The sequence below is a fragment of the Chiloscyllium plagiosum genome, unplaced genomic scaffold, assembly GCF_037043375.1.
Source record: "Chiloscyllium plagiosum isolate Xiang-an unplaced genomic scaffold, Cpla_swu_hap1 HiC_scaffold_44, whole genome shotgun sequence".
NCBI lineage: Eukaryota > Metazoa > Chordata > Chondrichthyes > Orectolobiformes > Hemiscylliidae > Chiloscyllium > Chiloscyllium plagiosum.
In genome coordinates this window covers 20,475,436-20,485,474 of record NW_028270182.1, presented here as the reverse complement: position 1 = coordinate 20,485,474, position 10,039 = coordinate 20,475,436, and the positions used below count along the sequence as shown (strand labels likewise).

The following is a 10,039-nucleotide window of genomic DNA, read 5'->3' as shown; positions in this document are numbered from 1 at the left end:
ACTATTATCTTTGGGGAAATTGGGATTAGTAATAATACTGCCTTATTCTGGATTAGTGGTGCTGGAAGAGCACAGCAGTTCAGGCAGCATCACTAATCCAGAATCTGGTTTCCAGCATCTGCAGTCAATGTTTTTACCTCGTTGATAATACTGCCTTAGCCAGCAATGCCACACGCCTTGAAATAACATGTATGTAGTTATAAAAACCGGGTTTGAACAGCTTTGTATGATTTAATTCTGCTCTGTCTGTTCCCATCCATTTAAATGTCTCAATTTTTTCTCACACCCTTAAGGAAGCTGGTATTCCCATTTACACATAAACAAACGTGAACTCACCTCATGTTTATATTGGTGGCCAACAGCTATAGCAGAGGCAGATTGTACCTGAAGATGTGTCTTCACCTTTAAAAGAAATGTGGTGTTTTAGAAAATTGAGGGACAATAATTAACACCATCCCCAACACCCATCCACTTCACTGCCTCCTTAAGGTAGACTCTTACCTGGAACAGTCCACTAACAGCCTGTCCCCTGCTGAAAACTGTCAGAAAATAAAAACTAACTGTGTCAGAGTGTGTGTGTGAGAGTGTGTGCGTGTGTGTGTGTGTGTGAGTGTGTGTGTGAGAGTGTGTGTGTGTGAGAGTGTGTGTGTGTGTGTGTGAGAGTGTGTGTGTGTGAGAGTGTGTATGTGTGTGTGTGCGTTTATATGTCAGATTGTGTGTGTCAGAATGTGTGTGGGAGCATGTATACATGCGTGCGTCGTTTTGTGTGTGTGTATGTGTGTGCGTTGGAATGTGTATGTTGGAGTGTGTGTGTGTCAGAGTGTATGTGTGCGTATTGGAGTGTGTGTATGTATGTGCATGTGTCAGAGTGTGTGTGTTAGAGTGTGTGTGTATGTGTGTGTACGTGTGTCGAAGTGTGTGTATGTCTGTCAGAGTGTGTGTGTGTGTGTGTGTAGGTGCATGTGTTGGAGTGTGTGTGTGTATGTACGTGTATCAGAGTGTGTGTTGGAGTGTGTGCATGTCGGAGTGAGTGTGTATATGTGTCAGAGTGTGTGTCTGTGTGTTGGAATGTATGTGTGTTAGAGTGTGTGTGTGGGTAGGAGTGTGTGCATGTGTCGGAGTGTATATGCATGTGTCAGAGTGTGTGTGTGTTGGATTGTGTATCGGAGTGTGTGTGTGTGTGTGTGTGCTGGAGTGTGTGAGTGTGTATCGGAGTGGGTGTGTGTGTGTGTATCAGAGTGTATGTGTGTGCGCACCTGTGTTTGTGTGTGTGTATCGGAGTGTGTGTGTGTATTGGATTGTGTATTGGAGTGTGTGTGTGGAACTGTGTGAGTGCATATCGTAGTGTGTGTGAGGGTATGTGTGTGTGTGTGTGAGATGGTGTGTGTGTATCGGTGTGTGTGTGAGGGTCTGTGTTGGAGTGTGTGTGTATCGGAGTGTGTGTGTGATGGTGTGTGTGTGTTGGAGTGTGTGTGTGTGTGTGTATCGGTGTGTGTGTGAGTGTGTGTCTGTGTGTGAGGGTCTGTGTGTGTGTGATGGTGTGTGTGAGGGTCTGTGTGTGTGTCTGTGTGTCGGAGTGTGTGTGTATCGGAGTGTGCGTGTGTGTGTTGGAGTGTATGTTGGAGTGTGTGTGTGTGCGTGTATGTGTGAGAGTGTGTATCGGAATGTGTGTGTGTTGGATTGTGTATTGGTGTGTGTGCGTGTGTGTGTGTTGGAGTGTGAGAGTGTGTATCAGAGTGCGTGTGTGTGTGAGTGTGTGTGTGTATCGGAGTGTGTGCGCGCGTGTGTGTGTGAGTGTGTATCAGAGTGTGTGCATGTGTGTGTATCAGAGTGTGTGTGTGCGTGTGTGTGTTGGAGTGTGTGAGTGTGTATCAGAGTGTGTGTGTGAGTGTGTGTGTGTGTATCGGAGTGTGTGCGCGCGTGTGTGTGTATTGGTGTGTGCGTGTGTGTGTTGGAGTGTGTGTGTGTATCGGAGTGTGTGTGTGCGCGCGTGTGTGCGCGCATGTGTGTGTGAGTGTGTGCGTGTGTGTGTGCCGTAGAGTCATAGAGATGTACAGCACAGAAACAGACTCTTCGGCCCGACCCGTCCACACCGACCAGATATCCCAATCCAATCTAGTCCCACCTGCCAGCACCCGGCCCATACCCCTCCAAGTCTTTGGAATTCCTTGCCAAAGATAGCTGTGGGGGTAGAGGCTGAGATGGATGGATTCTTGATCACTCAGGGAAAAGGCAGGAAAGTGGAAGTGAGGAGTGTCAGATTGAATGGCGGAGCTGGCTCAGGGGATCGAACGGCCTGTTCCTGTTGCTGGTTTTTGGTGACCTTATCATCTTAAACAGTTTGCCATTTAGACTCTTTCATAACAACATCCCGTTAGTCCTTCGACCAGTTTTTACAAACATCCAAGTTAGAATCAGGAGTCAGCCACTCTTTAAAAATCCTTTATTTTTTAAAGAGTGATCCTCTGGGATCTCCCACGAGGGCAAAACCTCCAGTTGTCTTTCACAACCCTGTCCAGCTCCCTCAGTATGGTAAGCCTTTCAATAAGATCATCACTCATTCCTCTCAATCCCAATGGATATAGGCCCAGCTGATCCAAACTTTCCCCACATTTGCTCACCAGCTTTTTTGGAGAAAAAAATCCCCCAGATTTCACCTACTCCTTCAGATCTCTCAAAGTCTTTTTTTTTTTGTCATTTGGTTGCTGTTGTCTACTGACCCCCGTTCCAAACTAACTTGGCACCATCAGCAAACATAGATCCACAATCTTTTTTATATAAAGTGGAAAATGGAGTACGTATCTTGGACAGCAACATTCAATTGTGATTAACATCTGGGTTTTGGCCAGTTAATGCAAGGGCTCACTGCAAAGGTACCCAATGTTAACTAGGTGAAAAACGGGCTGCCTTAAACTACATTCATAACTGAAGCTGTTGAAAGCATGGCAATGTGTGAGGAAGGGATCAGTGAATTCCAGCCACTGCCAGGATACAGAGCTCTCCAAATGGACTGAGAACTGCCTGTGATTTCCCTCAGACTTTGACATTTGTTTTTTGGAAGTTCATTCACGGGATGTTGCCCTTGCTGGCCGGGCCAGTATTTATCGCCTGCTTTGCCTCCGTGCTGGTAGTGAGCTGCTTTCCTGAACCACCGCTGTCTACGAATCACATTGCCCTGATGGAGGGAATGCCACGATTCGGAGAGGCACTGAAGGAACAGCGATACAGTTTTGAGTTAGGGTAGTGAGTGGCTTGAAGGGGAACTTGAAAGGGGGCGGTGTCCCAATGCATTTTTCGGTGGGATGTTCCTCATGCCCCCCCTACACATTAACAGCAGAGAGGTGGGACAAGAGGAGAGTGTCAAGCTCCTGGGAGCGGTCATCCACAACAAGCTTTCTTGGACTCTTCATGTGGATGCACTGGTTACAAAGGCCCGACAACGTCTCTCCTTCTTCAGGCAGCTGAGGACATGTGGCATGACGGTGAATACCCTTTGCCAACTTTTATAGGTGTGCCATCGAGAGCATTTTGTCTGGATGTATCACTACCTGGTGTGGCAACTGTACCATTCAGGATCGCAGATGGTTACAGAGAGGGGTGAACCCGGCCTGGACAATCACAAAGGCCAACCTCCCATCTATAGAATCCATCTACCAGGCCCCGCTGTCAGGGAAAGGCCGCCAGCATTCTCAAAGATCCACCCCCCACCCTGGCAATGTTTTTCTACAGCCTCTACCATCAGGGAGAAGGTACAGAAGCCTGAACACACGCACCACCCGGTTTGGAAACAGTTTCTACCCGACTGTTGTTAGAATACGGAATGGACTCACAAACTCTGAACATTCGCCTGTCCCTGTGTTTTTGTTTTTGCCGCTGTTTACCCATTATTTACTGATCTATGTTACTTAACTCTGTGACCTGTCTGTATTGCTCACAAGGCAAGGCTTTTCACTGTGTCTCGGTTCACGTGACAATAAAATCAATTCAATTCAATATACTGCCCTTGTCCTTCAAGATGGAAGTGGTCATGGGTTTGGAAAGTGCTGCCTGGGGGACAGTAATGATTTGTCCGGAAGATAGCAGCTCTGGGAACTGCACTGAGGACACGGGGAGCTTTGGCTGGAGTACCTCAGTCAGGGTTCAAACCTTCAGAATCCAGATGGTGGCGGCAGGAGGGAAGAGAGAAACATAGAAACTCAGAAACCAGCAGCAGAAAAGTGCCATCACGGAGTCATGCAGACCCTCTGATCCAACTCGTCCACATCAACCAGGTTTCCCAAACGAAACCAGCCCCATTTCTCTCTGAACCTTTCCTGTGCATGTCCCTGTCCAAATATATTTTAAATGGTGTAACTGACCCTGCATTGGTCACTTCCTCTGGCACCAGTTCATGCCACCTAAACCCACCCTCTGTGGTTGCCTCTTTCTCCTCTCACCTTGACAACATACCCCCTAGTTTTGAACTCCCACCCTCCCATGCTAGGGAAAAGACCCCTTGCTATTCACCTTGTATGCCCCTCATGATTTTATAAGCCTCTATAAGGTCACACAGCAGCCTCCCTATACTGCAGTGAAAAAAGTCCATATTACTCAAACATCCTGGTTAACCTTTTCGACACCCTCTCCTATAATATCCTTCCTCTAGCAGGGTGACGATAAATGCACACAGCACTGTAAAAGTGGGCCTCGCCAAGGTCCTGCACAACCTTAACATGACATCCGAATACTCAGTGGTGTGAGTGATGAAAGCAACATTGCCATCCCTTCAAGCCTGGGTTAGAGTGGTGCTGGAAGAGCACAGCAGGACAGGCAGCATCCGAGGAGCAGGGAAATCCACGTTTCAGGCAGAACCTCTTCATCCCTTCAGGCCTGGTCTGTCACTCAGTATGGGTCCTGGCTGTTCATCCAACTTTGTGCCCTGTTCATACATTCTCTCCTTTGATCCCTTCAGCCATAAGGACTCGGCCTAATTCCTTCTTGAGAACGTCCAATGTTCTGGCCTTGACCGCTCTCTGGAGCAGAGAATTCCACGGGTGGTACAGTGGCTCAGCGCTGCAGCCGCACGGCGCCAGGAACCTGGGTTCGATTCTAGCCTCGGGTGACTGTGTGGAGTTTGCACATTCTCACCATTCAGGGATGTGTAGGTTAGGGTGGATTCGCCATGCTAAATTACCCCATAGTGTTCAGGGATGTGTGGGTTAGGGTGGATTGGCCATGCTAAATTACCCCATAGTGTTCAGGGATGTGTAGGTTAGGGTGGATTGGCCGTGCTAAATTACCCCATAGTGTTCAGGGATGTGTGGGTTAGGGTGGATTGGCCGTGCTAAATTACCCCATAGTGTTCAGGGATGTGTAGGTTAGGGTGGATAGGCCATGTTCAATTACCCCATAGTGTTCAGGGATGTGTTGGTTAGGGTGGATTGGCCGTGCTAAATTACCCCATAGTGTTCAGGGATATGCGGGTTAGGGTGGATTGGCCATGCTAAATTACCCGATAGTGTTCAGGGATGTGTAGGTTAGGGTGGATTGGCCATGCTAAATTACCCGATAGTGTTCAGGGATGTGTAGGTTAGGGTGGATTGGCCATGCTAAATTACCCCATAGTGTTCAGAGATGTGCGGATCAGGGTGGATTGGCCGTGCTAAATTACCCCATAGTGTTCAGGGATGTGTAGGTTAGGGTGGATTGGCCATGCTAAATTGCCCCATAGTGTTCAGGGATGTGCGGGTTAGGGTGGATTGGCCATGCTAAATTGCCCCATAGTGTTCAGGGATGTGCAGGTTAGGGTGGATTGGCCATGCTAAATTACCCCATAGTGTTCAGGGATGTGCGGGTTAGGGTGGATTGGCCATGCTAAATTGCCCCATAGTGTTCAGGGATGTGCAGGTTAGGGTGGATTGGCCGTGCTAAATTACCCCATAGTGTTCAGGGATGTGTAGGTTAGGGTGAATTGGCCGTGCTAAATTACCCCATACTGTTCAGGGATGTGCGGGTTAGTGGGGATTGGCCGTGGGAAATTGCCCATAGTGTTCAGGGATGTGTAGGTTAGGGTGGATTGGCCATGCTAAATTGCCCCATTGTGTTCAGGGATGTGTAGGTTAGGGTGGATTGGCCATGCTAAATTGCCCCATAGTGTTCAGGGATGTGTAGGTTAGGGGGGATTGGCCGTGCTAAATTGCCCCATAGTGTTCAGGGATGTGTAGGTTAGGGTCGATTGGCCATGCTAAATTACCCCATAGTGTTCAGGGATGTGTAGGTTAGGGGGGATTGGCCGTGCTAAATTGCCCCATAGTGTTCAGGGATGTGTAGGTTAGGGGGGATTGGCCGTGCTAAATTGCCCCATAGTGTTCAGGGATGTGTAGGTTAGGGTCGATTGGCCATGCTAAATTGCCCCATAGTGTTCAGGGATGTGTAGGTTAGGGTCGATTGGCCATGCTAAATTGCCCCATAGTGGTCAGGGATGTGTAGGTTAGGGGGGATTGGCTGTGCTAAATTACCCCATAGTGTTCAGGGATGTGTAGGTTAGGGTGGATTGGCCATGCTAAATTACCCCATAGTGTTCAGGGATGTGTAGGTCAGGGTGGATTGGCCATGCTAAATCGCCCCATAGTGTTCAGGGATGTGTAGGGAAGGGTTGATTGGCCATGCTAATTTACCCCATAGAGTTCAGGGAAGTGTAGGTTAGGGAGGATTGGCCATGCTAAATTGCCCCATAGTGTTCAGGGACGTGTAGGTTAGGGTGGATTGGCCGTGCTAAATTGCCCCATAGTGTTCAGGGACGTGTAGGTTAGGGTGGATTGGCCATGCTAAATTGCCCCATAGTGTTCAGGGATGTGTAGGTTAGGGGGGATTGGCTGTGGGAAATTACCCCATAGTGTTCAGGGATGTGTAGGTTAGGGTGGATTGGCTGTGCTAAATTACCCATAGTGTTCAGGGATGTGTAGGTTAGGGTGGATTGGCTGTGCTAAATTACCCCATAGTGTTCAGGGATGTGTGGGTTAGGGTGGATTGGCCATGCTAAATTACCCATAGTGTTCAGGGATGTGTAGGTTAGGGTGGATTGGCTGTGCTAAATTACCCCATAGTGTTCAGGGATGTGTGGGTTAGGGTGGATTGGCCATGCTAAATTACCCATAGTGTTCAGGGATGTGTAGGTTAGGGTGGATTGGCTGTGCTAAATTACCCATAGTGTTCAGGGATGTGTAGGTTAGGGTGGATTGGCCAAGCTAAATTACCCCATAGTGTTCAGGGATGTGTAGGTTAGGGTGGATTGGCCATGCTAAATTACCCCATAGTGTTCAGGGATGTGTAGGTTAGGGTGGATTGGCCAAGCTAAATTACCCCATAGTGTTCAGGGATGTGTAGGTTAGGGTGGATTGGCTGTGCTAAATTACCCATAGTGTTCAGGGATGTGTAGGTTAGGGTGGATTGGCCAAGCTAAATTACCCCATAGTGTTCAGGGATGTGTAGGTTAGGGTGGACTGGCCATGCTAAATTGCCCCATAGTGTTCAGGGATGTGTAGGTTAGGGTGGACTGGCCATGCTAAATTACCCCATAGTGTTCAGGGATGTGTAGGTTAGGGTGGATTGGCCGTGCTAAATTGCCCCCTAGTGTTAGGTATATTTGTCAGGGGTAAATATAAGATAGGGGAATGGATCTGGGTGGGTTACTCTTCAGAGGGTCAGTGTGGACTGTTGGACCGAAGGGCCTGTGTCCATACTTTAGGGAATCCCTGATGAAGGGCTTTTGCCCGAAACGTCGATTCTCCTGCTCCTCGGATGCTGCCTGCCCTGCTGTGCTTTTCCAGCACCACTCTGATCTAGACTCTGAACTCCATCATCTGCAGTCCTCACATTTGTCCTGTTGGGGATCTCAGCCAGGCCCCGAGTGCGGACATTTGTTCCTCATCAGACACTCAGCGCAAGAGGAGAGCAGTGGGGGGAGGGGGATCCCGGGGGGTGATCCCCTGCCCATAGGGAGGTGGGTGTGTGGAGGTGGGGAGTGGCGGGGGGGGAGTGTGGGGGAGTGTGGGGGAGTGATCCCCTGCCCATAGGGAGGTGGGTGTGTGGAGGTGGAGGTGGGGGGTGGGGAGTGGGGGGGGGGGGGGGAGTGGGGGGGGTGACCCCTGCCCATAGGGAGGTGGGGAGTGGGGGGGGGGGGAGTGTGGGGGAGTGATCCCCTGCCCATAGGGAGGTGGGTGTGTGGAGGTGGAGGTGGGGGGTGGGGAAGTGGGGGGGGGGGAGGTGGGTGGAGGTGGAGGTGGGGAGTTGGGGAGGGGGGTGGAGGTGATCCCCTGCCCATAGGGAGGTGGGTGTGTGGAGGTGGGGGGTGGGGAAGTGGGGGGGGGGGGGTGATCCCCTGCCCATAGGGAGGTGGGGGGTGTGGAGGTGGGGGGTGGGGAGTGGGGGGGGGGTGATCCCCTGCCCATAGGGAGGTGGGTGTGTGGAGGTGGGGGGTGGGGAGTTGGGGGGGCGGGTGTGATCCCCTGCCCATAGGGAGGTGGGTGTGTGGAGGTGGGGGGTGGGGAGTGGGGGGGGGGGTGATCCCCTGCCCATAGGGAGGTGGGTGTGTGGAGGTGGGGGGTGGGGAAGTGGGGGGGGGTGATCCCCTGCCCATAGGGAGGTGGGGGGTGTGGAGGTGGGGGGTGGGGAGTGGGGGGGGGGGGGTGATCCCCTACCCATAGGGAGGTGGGTGTGTGGAGGTGGGGGATGGGGAGTGGGGGGGGGGGGGGTGATCCCCTGCCCATAGGGAGGTGGGGGGGTGGAGGTGGGGGGTGGGGAGTGGGGGGGGGGGTGATCCCCTACCCATAGGGAGGTGGGTGTGTGGAGGTGGAGGTGGGGGGTGGGGAGTGGGGGGGGGGGGTGATCCCCTGCCCATAGGGAGGTGGGTGTGTGGAGGTGGGGGGTGGGGAGTGGGGGGGGGAGGGGTGTAACAATGGAAAGAGGACATTGCCAGCCGCCCTGTGCCCACCCCCTCAGCACCATCAGACTCACCAGGTAGATGGGGCTGGACAGGACCGCCGCGGTCACTCCAGCTAGTGCCCCTGACAGGGTACACCTGGTCCCGCTGACCCTGCCATCCTTGGTGCTGGTGTAGCCGGCGTCCTCTATCACCGAGTAGGTGCCCAGGCGGATGCCGTTCATGAGGAACTGGTAGAGCAGGGCTGGCAGGAGCCCCCTCTGCAGCGCTGCCCAGCCGTCCGCTCTGCAGATGGTGGCGGTGGCGTGGAACACGTTGCGGTAGAGCCGCGGATAGGAGCCCCGGGGCCGCAGCTCGCCCTGCAGCTGCATCCGCGTCTTCACCACCTCCAGGGGGTTGGTCAACACACAGGCCCCGCAGGCGGCCACTCCGGCCATCAGGAACTCCATGGCCCTCCCGCCGCCGGCTGCTGCTGGGGGAGGAACCCGGCTGGATGCTGCTGGGGGGGGGGGGGACCCGGCTGGATGCTGCTGGGGGGGGGGGGGGACCCGGCTGGATGCTGCTGGGGGGGGGGGGGGGGGACCCGGCTGGATGCTGCTGGGGGGGACCCGGCTGGATGCTGCTGGGGGGGGGGGGACCCGGCTGGATGCTGCTGGGGGGGACCCGGCTGGATGCTGCTGGGGGGGGTGGGGGGACCCGGCTGGATGCTGCTGGGGGGGGGGGACCCGGCTGGATGCTGCTGGGGGGGGGGTGGGGGGACCCGGCTGGATGCTGCTGGGGGGGGACCCGGCTGGATGCTGCTGGGGGGGGGGGGACCCGGCTGGATGCTGCTGGGGGGGGTGGGGGGACCCGGCTGGATGCTGCTGGGGGGGGGGACCCGGCTGGATGCTGCTGGGGGGGGGGGGGACCCGGCTGGATGCTGCTGGGGGGGGGGGGGGACCCGGCTGGATGCTGCTGGGGGGGGGGACCCGGCTGGATGCTGCTGGGGGGGGGGGGGGACCCGGCTGGATGCTGCTGGGGGGGGTGGGGGGACCCGGCTGGATGCTGCTGGGGGGGGGGACCCGGCTGGATGCTGCTGGGGGGGGGAATGCGGAGCCCGGGGGCTGGCTGCAGCTCTCC

The 10,039-nt window shown here is 53.7% G+C and overlaps 1 protein-coding gene across 2 annotated transcripts in view; it reads right to left on the bottom strand.

Moving 5' to 3' along the window:
* Nucleotides 1–9,432, bottom strand: part of slc25a35 (solute carrier family 25 member 35) — a 56,124-nt gene extending 46,692 nt beyond the window's left edge. The window contains exons 1-2 of one of the 2 annotated variants that reach the window (XM_087983058.1): nucleotides 8,995–9,432; nucleotides 337–402 (exon numbers count right to left, since the gene is read on the bottom strand). In XM_087983058.1, the coding sequence (XP_087839184.1) occupies nucleotides 337–402; nucleotides 8,995–9,369 (441 nt within the window). In that variant the 5' untranslated portion in view covers nucleotides 9,370–9,432. The remainder of the gene's footprint in view (nucleotides 1–336; nucleotides 403–8,994) is intronic. The other variant, XM_087983057.1, reaches the window with a different exon arrangement.
* Between the last annotated feature and the right edge of the window lie 607 nt (nucleotides 9,433–10,039).